The following is a 16,682-nucleotide window of genomic DNA, read 5'->3' on the forward strand; positions in this document are numbered from 1 at the left end:
AAACATTGAATTTGGTCTTACTGCTATTATCCCATAGAAACGCATTGAATAACAGATTCATACATGGAAAAAACGGTCAAAAAATGAATCGAAAGGAGGTTTGTTTTATTTATTTTTTATTTACCCATATTTAACCAATTTCCTGGGGCACTAAACTGAGTTTACAAAACATTAGGCTGCTCTTTTCATGACATAGACCATCCAGGTGAATCCCGGTGAATCCAACCCTTATGGATGACTCTTGTTAAATCCACTTCAGTCAGTGTAGATAAAGGAGAGGAGAAAGGTTTAAGAAGGATTGTTAAGCCTTGAGACAATAGACACATGGATTGTGTATGCGTGCCATTTAGTGCCTTTGAACGGTGTACGGTAGTAGGTGCCAGGCGCGCCGGTGTAAGTGTGCTAAGAACTGTAATGCTGCTGTGTTTTTCATATTCAACAGTTTCCCATGTGTATCGAGACTGGTCCAACAATCAAAGGACACCCAGACAACTTTACACAACTGTAGGAAGCATTGGAGTCAACATGGGCCAGCATCCCTGTGGAACACTTTCCACACCTTGTAGTCCATGCCACAACGAATTAAGGCTGTTCTGAGGGCAAAAGCGGGTGCAACTCAATATTAGGAAAGTGTTTTGTACACTCAGTGTATACTTCCATTCATTTTTAAAACTGTTACCGGGCTACCTTCAGACCAGTATTGTTAGGAAAGTGTTTTGTACACTCAGTGTATATTTCCATTCATTTTTAAAACTGTTACCGGGCTACCTTCAGACCAGTATTGTTAGGAAAGTGTTTTGTACACTCAGTGTATATTTCCATTCATTTTTAAAACTGTTACCGGGCTACCTTCAGACCAGTATTGTGAGGCTTGTGGGCGTCTTAGAGCAAAACAACCAATATGTTCGTGTTCGTGAGAGTCTCACCTTTCCATAGATATGTCATATTATTAGTGTGTAGTCCAAACGGTTGGGACACTACAGATTTTGGGGGATGGGCGGTACTGACTTCAGATGAGCCCCGTGACGCTTATGGGGGTCGTAGAGCAAAAGGGAAAACACCATTGTTTCTGGTAGTCTCATCTTTTCATCTTAGTTTTGTAGGCCAAACGCTTCAGATGCTACAGATGTTTTTGCGAGGAGACCGATTTTCAGGATGTCTCCTGGTCTGTCAAACACTGCTGTAGCTCGGCCACCTTCCACCCGCAGATGCGGAAGGCCGCCATCGGCAGATGTGCTGGATTGAGACATATCCCATGAAAGATATATCGACCTTAAACAGACAGATTTTAATGTGGATTTTTTCGGGGGCTAGTTACCATTGTATAGATATTTACTTTCCACTATTCCCTTGAACCACCTTATAAACTCTGGAATATAATGGTGTATTGCTGCCACAGAGAGGTTCAGTATGTTAATACTCTACCCATTTCTGACACTTAAGGTACAGAGTAGGCCTGTTGTAAAAATACAAAGGAAGTTTTGATGTCCCTGGGACAGCATACAGTATGACGGTATGTGGTGCACTAGAAACAATATAAAGGTATGAGATACAATAAAATGTATTTTATGATACTCCTGACCCAAATGAGGTCTGTGAAACGAGTAGGACTGATGTGAACTGAGTAACCACTAGGTGGCAGCATTATAAAGCCACAAATACCAAGTCATCTTTATCATCCTTTCCACTGTAGCATTTTCACATAATGGACACAAGGTGGAACGCTTTCCACATTGCCAATGTTCATACTGTATCATTTAAGTGAAAGTTTACACCAGCTGGATTTTATGAAAACATGTATTTCAGCCATTTTGCTGTATTTTTACTGTATCTGGGCGTGGCGGTGCAGTTTGCTGTATCTGGGTAGTGGCAGTGCACTCTCCTGGAGCATGAACTTGTGTCTGTTGGCTATCATTTATTTCATGTTTCTCTCTTGGGATGGGATTTATGTTACCATAGCTTCAATGTCGTCAAGGTATTCCCCTACAGGGTCATATTGTTAACATAGCTAGTGATACAGTCTAATACCTCTGGGGTGATGGTCTCTTAGTCCTCCCCAATACAAACTCTGAGCTAGCTGAATCACACCCTCAGAATATATAGTGTGTGTGTGTGTGTGTGTGTGTGTGTGTGTGTGTGTGTGTGTGTGTGTGTGTGTGTGTGTGTGTGTGTGTGAGAGTGAGAGAGAATTTACGTGATGTGTGTACACACAGATATATAAGAAACAGGGAGCTGAAGCCAGAGACTCAACGGGCCTCATTTATCTTTTCTTTCATAGCGTCTCAGTCAGACTTTACATAAGCGATTATGTTAGATTGAGCTTAGTTTTCAGGGTGGAGCCAAGAACTGTGTAACTAAATGGAGGAAAATTAGGTCCCTCCCAGATTATAATTGCATAACAATTCAACACGCCAAGAGGAGACTCAAAGGAGAGAGAGAAAAAAGTCATCATGCTTTTATCATTTAAATGTGATTTCCTTTCAAATTTATGGGGAGGGAATACAGCAGATGTGAATGACCTGTGTGTGTGTGTGTGTGTGTGTGTGTGTGTGTGTGTGTGTGTGTGTGTGTGTGTGTGTGTGTGTGTGTGTGTGTGTGTGTGTGTGTGTGTGTGTGGGAGAGGGAGAGGGAGAGGGAGAGGGAGCGGTAGAAGGGGAGGTAGAGGGGGGTAGAAGGAGAGAGAGTGAAAGAAAGGGAGGGAGGGAGTGAGAGAGAGCGAAGTGGGACAAGGAAATGGAACAGGAGAAACTGAGGCGAGGTGGAGGGAGAATTCGAACATGGTGGTTGTTTGTGTCAGCGCAAGACTCATGCCCTAGCCACGCCCTCACTCATAACACAGCAGCAGGACTCTCCAGAGTGTGTACAGTGTACTGTCTCGGCCTAGGTATTAGCTCTAACAGATCAATTAATGTACTACTCTGTCTGGATGAGTGACTATTCCAATCCACTTGGACAAACCGACTATACAGAAAAGTATGTTTTCTAATATAGGGTTTTTTGAGGGTAGCGTGCTGCGGACAGAAACATAATCGGTCTAGGGATACTGGAGAGGCTGGTTAGACTCATTTACATTATTACATCAAAGAAAATAACCAATTAATGAGGTGAGACATGGTAGCAGTAGTACTGCAGAAAGCACAAACAATATCCAGTTCTGTCAGAAACTAAAATACACACACAATGTGCAAAATAAACTAAAAGAGCAATCATAGTGTCATACTCTACTTATGTTGTACATGCAAAACTTTATCAAACAAGCTAAATCATTTAAAAATAATCTACTAATCAAAATACTGTACTTGATGAACATAGGTTTGAATGCTGGTGTAGGTTATTTAAGGCTGTGGCAGTGTTGGTGTAGTGCCTGCCCGGCTGTAGAGGGAATATGTGACCAAATGCATTTCCACGGTATGGGCCTTGGTATGGGCCTTGTCTACAGCCTTTTACATCTAAAGTATCAAATTAACTCTAAGCAAAGTCACTTCAAAAATCTCTGCCTAAAAGTTTTTTTTTCCTTCAAGAAACACTACTTGTAGCTGAAAATAAACTTCCTTGCTCCGAGACAAAAATGAATATAAAACATCCTTGGTTTGTTTTCCCATGAATGAGCCCAAGTTATGTGGTTGGGCCCTATCCACAGCTTGTTGTTACATAAGAATGCTGTCATGCGTCATGTGGGCGGAAAATAACGTCCTGGTGTCAGGAAAATAACCTCACACTCAACGTCAACAAAACTAAGGAGATGATTGTGGACTTCAGGAAACAGCAGAGGGAACACCCCCCCATCCACATCGATGGAACAGTAGTGGAGAGGGTAGCAAGTTTTAAGTTCCTCGGCATACACATCACAGACAAACTGAATTGGTCCACTCACACAGACAGCATCGTGAAGAAGGCGCAGCAGCGCCTCTTCAACCTCAGGAGGCTGAAGAAATTCGGCTTGTCACCAAAAGCACTCACAAACTTCTACAGATGCACAATCGAGAGCATCCTGGCGGGCTGTATCACCGCCTGGTATGGCAACTGCACCGCCCTCAACCGTAAGGCTCTCCAGAGGGTAGTGAGGTCTGCACAACGCATCACCGGGGGCAAACTACCTGCCCTCCAGGACACCTACACCACCCGATGCTACAGGAAGGCCATAAAGATCATCAAGGACATCAACCACCCGAGCCACTGCCTGTTCACCCCGCTGTCATCCAGAAGGCGAGGTCAGTACAGGTGCATCAAAGCTGGGACCTAGAGACTGAAAAACAGCTTCTATCTCAAGGCCATCAGACTGTTAAACAGCCACCACTAACATTGAGTGGCTGCTGCCAACACACTGTCAATGACACTGACTCAACTCCAGCCACTTTAGTAATGGGAATTGATGGGAAATGATGTAAATATATCACTAGCCACTTTAAACAATGCTACCTTATATAATGTTACTTACCCTACATTATTCATCTCATATGCATACGTATATACTGTACTCTATATCATCGACTGCATCCTTATGTAATACATGTATCACTAGCCACTTTAACTATCCCACTTGGTTTACATACTCATCTCATATGTATATACTGTACTCGATATCATCTACTGTATCTTGCCTATGCTGCTCTGTACCATCACTCATTCATATATCCTTATGTACATATTCTTTATCCCCTTACACTGTGTATAAGACAGTAGTTTTTTTGGAATTGTTAGTTAGATTACTTGTTCGTTATTACTGCATTGTCGGAACTAGAAGCACAAGCATTTCGCTACACTCGCATTAACATCTGCTAACCATGTGTATGTGACAAATAAAATTTGATTTGATTTGATTTGATTTTAACACTGGAGCTGCATAGGGAGACACACTGATAGGGTCATGCAGCTTTAAACACTGTGCTGCTTCAAGGTTCAAGTTGAACGTTTTTAACGTCACATGCACAAGTACAGTGAAATGCCGTTCTTGCAAACTCAAAACCCAACAATGCGAGGCCTATATGTCTGTGTACTTCATCTCTCTATTTATGTGAGGGTTGGTGTCTCACTTCAAAGGTTCCTGTAAGCAGTGAGGTTGGAGCTAAACTAAACTATTGCACACAGAGCTATCGTAGACAACACGGAGGCTACGGCTGAGGACAGGAATAAGTACAAGTCCCACTATGACCTCCACAGAGTCATCAAATGAGCAAAAGGACAATACAGGTGGAATCATAATACACAGGCTCCGACGCATGTGGCCAGGGCTACAGTTCATTACAGATTACAAAAGAAGACCCAACATTGATCTGCCCAACGATGCCTCTCTACCAGATGAACTCAATGCATTTTATGCACGTTTGACAACAACATTGTGCCGGGTGTGAGGGCCGTCACCGAGCCAGAGGATTGGGTGATCTCGCTCTCCGAGGCCGACGTGAGAAAGGCCTTTAATCAGGTCAACACCCGCAAGGCCGTGGGGCCCGATGGTATTCCAGGGTGCCTTCTCAGATCATGTGCAGAACAGCCGGCAGGCAAATTCAGAGTCATTTTCAACCTCTCCTTGTTCCAGTCTGTGATCCCCACAGGGGCTGGTTATTGCACACATTAACTCCACCATCCCAGACACCCTAGACCCACTCCAATTTGCACACCACCCCAACAGATCCATAAATGACGCAATCTCAATTGCTCTCCACACTGCCCACCCACCTAGATAAAAGGAATAAGAGAATGCTGTTCATTGACTACAGCTTAGCAGTCAACACCATTATCCCCTCAAAGCTCATCACCAAGCTTAGCACTCTGGATCTGAACACCTCCCTCTTGGGGAGTTGGAAAATCAGGTGCCTTTGTCCCTCATTTCAGATAGGGGCTTTGATGTCACTGGAATAATACACAGTTCATTGAGAGGGACATAAATTTTCACCCTGAAACATGATTGAAAACACCATGGAGACCTTTAGATATCTTCCCTATATTAAAGCTGCAGCCTTATTACTGCCTCATTTAACTTCTGGAGTTTAAATTTCTGAGTATCGAGATGCAGAGTGCAAGGGGAAGGGTCTGCATGGCTATGGGGTGGCAGCGTTGGCCATTACGCACGACAGGCTATACCCAACTCTCCTGTTGCAAGTCTAGATTAATATATCAGAGGACAAGATCTATCTCCTCCTTCAGGATTTGAAAACACATCATGACGCGTTGGTATAGTGCACTTGTTATGGTATGATAGATCCCATGACTGTGCACCCCCCTCCCTCCCTCCCTCCCATGACTTGCATCATGATTTACTTTCTTGACTTGTCCCCCTTTCGAGCATTGGGCAGCACTTCAAATGGGGAGGACAGTCTCATAGTAATGGCTGGAACTAAATTAATGGATTGGTCTCAAACACATCAAACACCTTGTTTTCTATGTGTTTGATACCATTCCATTCACTCCATTCCATTCTTTTATGAGCCGTCCTCCACTCACCAGCCTCCTCTGGCATATACCATGGCTCTCCACCTCCTTTCAAGGAGCCTAATAATTGTGAAAATATACTTAAGTATCAAAAGTTAAACTAAAAGTAGAAATCATTTAAAATTCCTTATATTTAGCAAAGCAGACCGCACCATTTTCTTGTTTTGAAAATGTACAGATAGCCAGGGGCACACTCCAACATCATTTACAAATGATGCATTTGTGTTTAGTGAGTCTGACAGATCAGAGACAGTAGGGATGACCAAGTGTTCTCTTGATATTTCTATGAATTGGACCATTTCCGTATTGAGTACTTTTGGGTGTCAAGGAAAACGTATTGAGTAAAAAGTACATTATTTTCTTTTGGAATGTAGTGAAGTAAAAGTAAATGTTGTCAAAAATATTAATAGTAAAGTACAGATACACCAAAAAATTACTTAAGTAGTACTTAAGTATTTTTACTTAAGTATTTTACACCACTGAATATATGTTCATTGAAGGACATGTGTGATGTAGCCCAAATCCATGAGGAGACAGTAGCTGGAGACTAGTTTATTGCTAAAAAGGATGCGCTATAGGCCTATTGAATATTCTTGCCAGGAACTTTAGGGCTAATGACTATCTATCTATGTATATTACAAGGATAGTTGTCACAATGGCAGATAGATACATTAATTAAAGTAAGGAGGCTACTAATTAAATTTCTTCTAAAATGACAAGATCATTTTGCTTCGTACACAAACATTTTAATATCTCTCCTCTCCAGCAGTGTATGTGTGTGTTTTGCTATAACGGCACATTTTATTATACTGTCTCTTAGGATGAATATTTAACACTATCATAACAAGATCAGCAATGAATTGTGTTCAATTGGAGTATAATTGCCTGTCCAATCAAGTATGCCTGTCCAATCAAGTATGAGAAAGCTCTCTATCCAAACTATCAAAAAAATAAAATAAAAATCATGTAGGCCTATAGTTGGAGCCTATAATTTGGTTCAAACCCGTTACTTTCTTTCTGTCTGTAGACTATATTACTGCAGGGGTGCGCACTGGGTAGGTAGCCAATCATATGCTCACTTGCGGATTAGTTTTGCAGACGAGGATGGGTATTGAGGGAGAGACAGGCACAGCAATTCACTCACTCTATTTCACTATCAGTCATTATTTTGGAACAAGCTGTAAAGTAGCCTATAGCAGCAATGGTCTACATCATAGTATAATACTGTCCGTGGTTTTGAATTCTGCCCTTGGCATTCCGGAGGCAGCCCGGTGTGAGCGAGCGAGATCGGAATTCAGGTCCAGGTTTGGAATATACAATATTATATCTGTCGTCGTTGATAGAAGAGAAGAAGGGGTTTAAGGAAGCGCTCAAGATCGAAAGCGTTGCGATTGGTTGAGGTCAGGTAGGAATCGGGGAGCCGTTCGTTTAGGGAGCCGTTCGTTTAAAACCCCGTCCCCGTATGCCTTGCGTTTAGACGCAAATTCATTTTCGTCTATCCATGTTCAAATCGGGCAACTACCCCATGGCGGCGGATACTGCGCCCACCACCATGCATGGGAGTTGGTTCAACAACACGGGCTACATGGAAAACAATATGCCCGTGGCGGTGGAGAAACCGAAGAAGGCATTTTACCTGGTCAGAATGATGTCTCTCAACAACAATAAGAAAGGGCAACAAACCAAGCATCAGCAAACCAACCACCAGCATCACCAGAATAACAATATGCCCTTCATGATACACTGTCACATCGGAAAAGAGATCAAACACATTTGCAGCAACTGCAGTCGCGGGAACGAAACCCCGGACGGTGAGTAGTCTTGCTGCATATGGATGCATTATGCCCATATATACAGTCATTGATTGTGGCACAGTCTCGCTTCATCTCTGCTGGCCATCAAACAAACGCTGGTTTCATTGAGCACGCTCAATAGGGGGGACACATGGGTTCTTGTTTGTCCATTCCGCAAATATATATCCTAGAGGTGAAAATGTCTTGACGTATTTAATCCTGGTAACACCAATCACAGGCGCGCAACAATTCCAGTTGAGGGTTGACTGCGTTGCTCTGTGTAATCGAGGAGGCTATGCTCTGTAGGCTACCTTCTTTACCACATTATGTACACTGCCTTCATTAGTAAATCAAAGTGTATTGGTGGCGTTAACGGATTTGAAGCTGTTATCGCAGATGGAGCTACAAACAACCATTTCACTGCAATAATGCCTTCACGTGTGTGTGTGTGTGTGTGTGTGTATATATATATATATATATGAGCCATGACTAGAGTACACGAAGTGGGTAAAACGGCTTGTAAACATTAATTAAAGTGAAGTGTTCCATTACTATGTACATTGGGCAGCAGTCTCTAAGGTGCAGGGCAGAGTACTGTGCTAGTCATGACTCTAATGGTCTGATAGCCTGAAGATGGAAGCTGTTTCTCAATCTCTTGGTCCCAGCTTTGATGCACCTGTACTGTCTCAGCCTTCTAGATGGTGGCGGGGTGAACAGGCCGTGGCTCGGGTGGCTGAGGTCCTTGATGATCTTCTTGGCCTTCCTGTGACACCGGGTACTGTAGATGATCTGGAGGGCAGGCAGTGTGGCCCTGGTGATGAGGATTAGCGTGGCGGAGGTGTTGTTGCCTACCTTCACCACCTGTGGTTGGCCCATCAGGAAGTCCAGAACTCAGTTGCGCAGGGGTTCAGACCTTGGGCACTGAGCTTAGAGGGCACTATGGTGTTGAAGGCTGAGCTGCAGTCGATGAACCGCATTCTTACATAGGTATTTTCCTTGTCCAGGTGGGATAGGGCAGTGCAATGGCGATTGCGTTGTCCGTGGATCTGTTGGGGCGATATACAAATTGTGGTGGGTCTAGGGTGGTGGGTTAGATGGAGGTAACTTGGTCCTTAACTAGCCTCTCAAAGCACTTCATGATGACAGAAGTGAATGCTACGGTACAATGATCATTTAGTTCAGTTACCGTCGCTTTCTTGGGGACAGGAACAATGTTGTCCCCACATGCTTTAAGATGTCCACCAGACCTGGATATGGTGATATTGAATATGCCTGTAAATACTCCCGCCAGCTGGTCTGTGCATGCTCTGAGGATGTGGCTTGGAATGCCGTCTAGGTCGGCAGCCTTGCGAGGGTTAAAGTGCTTAAACCACTTACTCACTTAACTCATTCTGTTGCATTAGGTACACATTTCACAATGCAACACTTTGTAACAACATCCCATAGTGCAAAACTATGTGTAGTGGGTCAAACAAATGCATCATGAAAACAGGCATCTACAATGTAATATTTCTGGCAAAGAGTGGTATGAAACAATGTAGCAGCAGCTACAATAGAATAGCTACATGGCATTGTAGACTTAGAGAAATTATATTTGTGTTGTGTGTTTGACAGGTATTTTTGGAGCAGGTTCCTGGTGTGGTGTAGAATTGGCCAAGAGCCTGCCCCTCCCCCCAAATGCCTGACTCCACTACCCAAAATCCTCTCCTCCTACTGAGTAGCACCTGAAGTGGTCATTCTCAGTCCCCTGCTGTGCTGTCCCACCCTACCCCACCCTAACCCTGCGTGAAGCCAATATGATTGAGGATGTAATGAAACATGAGGGTCCAGTTTCCAGTACCCAGATTAATATTTGTTCAAGGACTAGGCTAAATCTGGCACTCTGGTTCTGGATAACTGGCCAGAGGAGTATATATGTGTTTATCAGGGAATACATGCTGGTAAAGAAACACTAGTGATTAGTAGCCTGCAGTTTAAAGCCCTTTTATCTTATTCTTAAAGTCTTTGTAGCTTTCTCTTGAGAGTTTTTGTTGAGTTGGAAGAAGAGTGTAACTTTGCAAAGTACTTTTTATTCATTTGGCTGCTGCTCACGCAATATGATGAGTTCTGAAGGATGTCTCGAGGATGTTTGGCACGTTAACGGGCAGCTATGGGAGTATCTTTCACCAAACACAGATGAAAAATAAACTGTCACTTTCAATTTGCATCCCTGTCTACAAGACTAGGAAGTGTGTGGTTGGCTGCAGTTGTCTCAAATGCAGAGTTGACAATGGTTAGTGAATTCTGTTTTTCTTATTGGACTTCATTTGAAGTCATTTGAAACATCACCTGGATTCAATTAGCATTGAATCTGATCTATTTCTAGACAGAGCTGTGGCAGGATTGTGGCTATGAGGTGTCAGACAGTGCATTTGAGTAATGGTCTGTGTTACTGGTTTCACTGCATTCATGTCTGCCTTGGTTCTGAATGAATCTTGCTAGAGCAGTGTTTCCTAAACTCAGTCCTGGTCACCCCGAAAGGGTGCACGTTTTGTTTTTTTCCCTAGCGCTACACAGCTGACTTAAATATTCAACTCATTAGTCTTTGATCATTTGAATCTGCTGTGTAGAAAAAAAAAACAAATCGTGCATCCCTCAAGGTCTCCAGGACCTAGTTTTGGAAAAACTGTGCTATACCATATAACCTTAACCCCAGTGGAGCTCCTGCAGTGATGTCATTTGAATTATGAACGCTGTGGTGGTGTGACACTGTAGTGACTGACGCACTGTCTCCTGTCCCCGAGCTAGAGGTCATCTCATACATCTGAACTACAGCCCCATGTAGCAATCAGTTATCACTTTTAGAGCTGAACTGTAAGAAAGTAACCTAGTGATAGCTGAAGTGGCAGATTGCATGGCTCTCATCAGGGCAGTATATAATATAATTATCACTATGGAACTGTTATAGGCCAAAGACTGTAGGTTGGTTGTCTATGGGCTTAATTACTGATTCTGTAGCCTGTGTGTGTAATCATTTGGTGGGTGCTTATTTCCTATTTCACACATCTACAAGTGTGTATTATACGCATGTGTGAATGAGAGAAAATGTGCAAAAAACATTTCCAAACTCCCCCTGAGAAATCCTCTGAGAGTGGGGTCAAGGCCAGGTTCAGCCATTTACCAACAGAGTTTTTTTGTATTGTAGCGTACCATATTGGTATTGGTATCCCCAATTCCCCCGCATCGTAATACTTCTTAGCAACTGTCAGGGTCTCAACTTACTGTTACTAGTTGATTACACAAGGTGCAATTTAAAAATGTATTTTTGGGGCGATCTAAACCTGTAGTAATCATGGTCGAATTACTGACCGGGAGGCCCTCCGTGATCATCAGATATCATAAAAACGGGTAATTTCTCTCCACCCCATGGCAAAATGAGTGGAAGTGCATGAAATTATACTGAACAAAACTATAAATGCAACAATTTCAAAGATTTGACTGAGTTAGTTCATATAAGGAAGTCCGTCAATTGAAATGAATTCATTGGGCCCTAATCTAGTGGTTAGAGCGTTGGGCCAGTTACCAAAAGGTTGCTGGATCAAATCCCTGAGCTGACAAGGTAAAAATCTGTTGTTTTGCCCTTGAGCAAGGCAGTTAACCCACTGTTCCCCGGGCACTGACAAAGTGGATGTCGATTATGGCAGCCCTCAGCACCTTTCTGATTCAGTGGGGTTGGGTTAAATGTGGAAGACACATTTCAGTTAAATGCATTCAGTTTACAACTAACTAGGTATCTCCCTTTCTATGGATTTCACATTACTGGGCAGTGGCACAGCCATAGGTGGGCCTGGGAGGGCAAAAGCCCAGCCACTGGGGAGCTAGGCCCAGGCTTTATTACAGATTGAAAAACTCTTCAGTTTCATCAGCTGTCCGGGTGGCTGGTCTCAGATAAACCCGCAGGTGAAGAAGCCGGATGTGGAGATCCTGGGCTGGCGTGGTTACACGTGGTCTACGGTTATGAGGTCGGTTGGACATACTGCCAAATTATCTAAAACATTGGAGGTGGCTTATGGTAGAGAAATTAACATTCAATTTTCTGACAACAGCTCTGGTGGACATTCCTGCAGTCAGCATGCCAATTGCATACTCCCTCCACTGAAGACATCTGTGGCATTGTGTTGTGACACAACAGTAGTTTTTAACCTACGAATAACCTATTCATTTATGGTGGCGCAAATCTACACTTTCCATGTGGTCTAGTGCAAATTTAGTTTTGCTGTTGTAAAGATCGTGGGTCCCCCTCAACTTTTTTTTAATCACTATTTGCACTTCCCTACTTGTTGTTTACCAAAGTAACCCCCTCTCTGGCAGGCCTGGGTTCTATCCTCTGCTTTCCCTCTGTGGAGTGTCTCTTCCAAGCTGCTCCTTTTTGCTCTCCACCTGGTTGTCAGCGGCAGCTCAACAATCCCCAACCCGTTCTCTCAAATCGACCCCACCCCCAATCTACTCGCGCGCACACACTCCCATACAGATTACATGCTGACCACACCGCCCACGTCACGTGTGGTGAAAAAATACATCTACACATACATCTTATTCAATCATCGCACCCATCAACGAGAGTCTATGTTCCATGTGCTAAAACAGGATTGCTTCTGTTTGATGCACTGCAAGTCCCACCTCTCCACATCTCCTCATTGGTTTTTAGGAGCATATACCCACATGGGTGATTTGAAAGATGAACTGAGGGCCACACTCCAGTCCAGTTGGTGGTGGTAATGCATCTTAAAGTTGGGTGCTAAATGCTATAAAATCCAAAGAAGAAGCCTGAAGGACTTGGTTTACCCTTTTATCTCTGGATGAATTGTTGGAGTAGAGGCCCTTGTGTATTTCAGGTAAGATAACAACCCAATGTTTCTATCCCAGGACAAATTAGCTAGCAACAGCAAGCTAGCTAGCTAAATTTCCATACATGTTTAATGCTTTTTTAATGTTCCCAAATTAATATAGTTGGTCCAGCGTTTGTTTTGATATTTCAACCTGTGTGTCCTGAGCAGATCTGTGGGTGGACAAAATCAACATGCGCACGTAAGTGGTGTGGTCAGCATACATGCATACAGTCAGTCCCTCTCTCCTCTTTCCTTGGCCTCTCTTTCTTACATCTCTCAGAGAAAAATGACAATTTATGGTATTGCTTTGCCCATTGACTTTACTGAACTCTAGAGAAAATGAACATTGTCAGATGTACTCACCCATCAACAATGTGCTTTCCCCACCATTAGACATTGTGTGTGCAGGAACTCACTCTTTTTCACTCGGTCCACTCATTCAAGTGCCTATGTGTTTGTGTCATGATGTGAACAGTACGAACCTGTTACTAAGTCTAATGGTTTTAAACGACTGTATTGTCTGGAAATGTACTTGTAGAATTCACTTGCAGTAAGTCTCTTACAGAGAAGCAGTGCAAGGTTATTAAAGAGGTGCCTAGTTATTCTTATTTTGTTGATATTAGGTAACTTGCAATCTGGCCCTGAAATGCAATGTCTCCAAACCCCCTCTGATTTTATATCTATATCTAGTCTTGGTATTCTTCATTTAAAATGTACACAGCCTGTTGTCTAACATTGGGAGTTAGGATTTAGGCTAAATCAACTGATGCTAATGTAATTTTATTTTCTGAAATCTGGCTCAGCAAGTCTGTTCTTGATAAGGCTATTTGTATAAATGGTTACAATGTGTATCGCACTGATGGAGTTAAGAAAGGTGGGTGTGGCTATATATCTAAAGACTAAATTCCTTGTACGTGTGGCTATTTGAAACTATTTGTAAACAGTTGGAATTTCTTGCTTTGAATCTTGAGGGTTCAAAGGATCTCTCCATAACTGAGATTGGCTGTTATAGACCCACCTCTGCTCTCTGTGATGCATTTTCTTCTCTGATGCACCTTAAGTCTAAACCTCTTTACAGTGAAATGATCTTGATTTGATGTTATCAACTGGTGTCTGATGTATTTTAAAATGTATTGTTATTCTATGAAACTTACCCAGTTGATTAACTCACCCACCCGCCCAAATCTCAATGTCCAGAGAAATCGACCCTGATTTGATATCGACATACGTTTCACGTAAATATTCTGCGGTTGGTGTTTTCTGTAATGATTTAAGTGACCATGTGTGCTGTTGCTGTTAAAAATACGAAGGTTCCTAAAACAAACCCATGCTTAATTCGTAAGAGAAGATTTTTAATGAGCAGGCTTTCTTCATGATTTTGTTTTATTTTGACTGGAGCAAGAATTGTGCTTATTCCTGATGTGGAAACTGCCAGGAAATTCTTTCATGTTTTTTTTCAAATAGTAAACAAACACCCCATTCCACAGGTTCTGAGATAAAGGGCGCGATAATCAATAATCAATTTCTTCTGAGCTGTTTAATAGTATTCGTAAATATAAATCTAGCCTGAGCTAAGGCAAGGAAATCATGTTCTGATGCTGATTGGCTTCTTTGTAGGTAGATATGAAACAAGTGTTAATCTCTTCTCAGGAAGGCCAAATCTGTCTTAGCCTGAATTTTTTTGGAAGGCTATTAAGTCTGTCTGGTCAAAGTAATGTTAATGAATTACCGTCATGTGTATTGTGACTCTGTTGCTGTATATGACAACTGAAATGCTGAATTGTTTCAATGAGCACTTTTTGTATCATCAGGTAGGCTGTTTGATTCAGTGTACTCTCTCTGTACAACCCTGTGGATGCCATTCTCAGTGCAGAAGGTACATAAAGCCATGAAATCCTTAGATCAGAGAGAGCCTGCAGGTCTTGATTCTTGACCCCTGATTTTTATTTTTTTGTAAGTGGCAGCTGATTTCACAGCTGAACCACTTATATACAGTGGGGCAAAAAAGTATTTAGTCAGCCACCAATTGTGCAAGTTCTCCCACTTAAAAAGATGAGAGCCTGTAGGATTGTAGGATTTTTAAGGAATTTATTAGCAAATTATGGTGGAAAATAAGTATTTGGTCACCTACAAACAAGCAAGATTTCTGGCTCTCACAGACCTGTAACTTCTTCTTTAAGAGGCTCCTCTGTCCTCCACTCGTTACCTGTATTAATGGCACTTGTTTGAACTTGTTATCAGTATAAAAGACACCTGTCCACAACCTCACAGTCACACTCCAAACTCCACTATGGCCAAGACCAAAGAGCTGTCAAAGGACACCAGAAACAAAAATTGTAGACTTGCACCAGGCTGGGAAGACTGAATCTGCAATAGGTAAGCAGCTTGGTTTGAAGAAATCAACTGTGGGAGCAATTATTAGGAAACGGAAGACATATACAAGACCACTGATAATCTCCCTCGATCTGGGGCGCCACGCAAGATCTCACCCCGTGGGGTCAAAATTATCACAAATCCCAGAACCACACGGGGGGACCTAGTGAATAACCTGCAGAGAGCTGGGACCAAAGTAACAAAGCCTACCATCAGTAACACACTACGCCGCCAGGGACTCAAATCCTGCAGTGCCAGACGTGTCCCCCTGCTTAAGCCAGTACATGTCCAGGCCTGTCTGAAGTTTACTAGAGAGCATTTGGATGATCAAGAAGAAGACTGGGAGAATGTCATATGGTCAGAGGAAACCAAAATATAACTTTTTGGTAAAAACTCAACTCGTCGTGTTTGGAGGACAAAGAATGCTGAGTTTCATCCAAAGAACACCATACCTACTGTGAAGCATGGGGGTGGAAACATCATGCTTTGGGGCTGTTTTTCTGCAAAGGGACCAGGACGACTGATCCGTGTAAAGGAAGGAATGAATGGGGCCATGTATCGTGAGATTTTGAGTGAAAACCTCCTTCCATCAGCAAGGGTATTGAAGATGAAACGTGGCTGGGTCTTTCAGCATGACAATGATCCCAAACACACCGCCCGGGCAACGAAGGAGTGGCTTCGTAAGAAGCATTTCAAGGTCCTGGAGTGGCCTAGCCAGTCTCCTGATCTCAACCCCATTGAAAATCTTTGGAGGGAGTTGAAAGTCAGTGTTGCCCAGCAACAGCCCCAAAACATCACTGCTCTAGAGGCGATCTGCATGGAGGAATAGGCCAAAATACCAGCAACAGTGTGTGAAAACCTTGTGAAGACTTACAGAAAACGTTTGACCTCTGTCATTGCCAACAAAGGGTATATAACAAAGTATTGAGATAAACGTTTGTTATTGACCAAATACTTATTTTCCACGATAATTTGCAAATAAATAAATTAAAAATCCTACAATGTAGTTTTCTGGATTTTTTTTCCTTCTCATTTTGTCTGTCATAGTTGAAGTGTACCTATGATGAAAATTACAGGGCTCATCTTTTTAAGTGGGAAAACTTGCACAATTGGTGTCTGACTAAATACTTTTTTGCCCCACCCTAAGTAGGCAAGTCGGTTGAGAACACATTCTTATTTTCAATGACTGCCTAGGAATGGTGGGTTAACTGCCTCGTTC

General features: G+C 42.7%; 1 protein-coding gene across 4 annotated transcripts in view; it reads left to right on the forward strand.

The window, feature by feature from the left end:
- Window positions 1-16,682, forward strand: part of LOC112260580 (phosphatase and actin regulator 1) — a 91,689-nt gene that overhangs the window by 23,508 nt on the left and 51,499 nt on the right. Inside the window, exon 1 of one of the 4 annotated variants that reach the window (XM_024435805.2) lies at window positions 7,391-8,240. The exons of 2 other annotated variants lie outside the window; for them this stretch is intronic. In XM_024435805.2, the coding sequence (XP_024291573.1) occupies window positions 7,931-8,240 (310 nt within the window). In that variant the 5' untranslated portion in view covers window positions 7,391-7,930. Of the gene's footprint in view, window positions 1-7,390; window positions 8,241-16,682 lie in introns of those variants that run through there. One more of the 4 variants, XM_024435806.2, reaches the window with a different exon arrangement.

Source organism: Oncorhynchus tshawytscha, linkage group LG10 (genome assembly GCF_018296145.1).
Source record: "Oncorhynchus tshawytscha isolate Ot180627B linkage group LG10, Otsh_v2.0, whole genome shotgun sequence".
Taxonomy (NCBI): domain Eukaryota; kingdom Metazoa; phylum Chordata; class Actinopteri; order Salmoniformes; family Salmonidae; genus Oncorhynchus; species Oncorhynchus tshawytscha.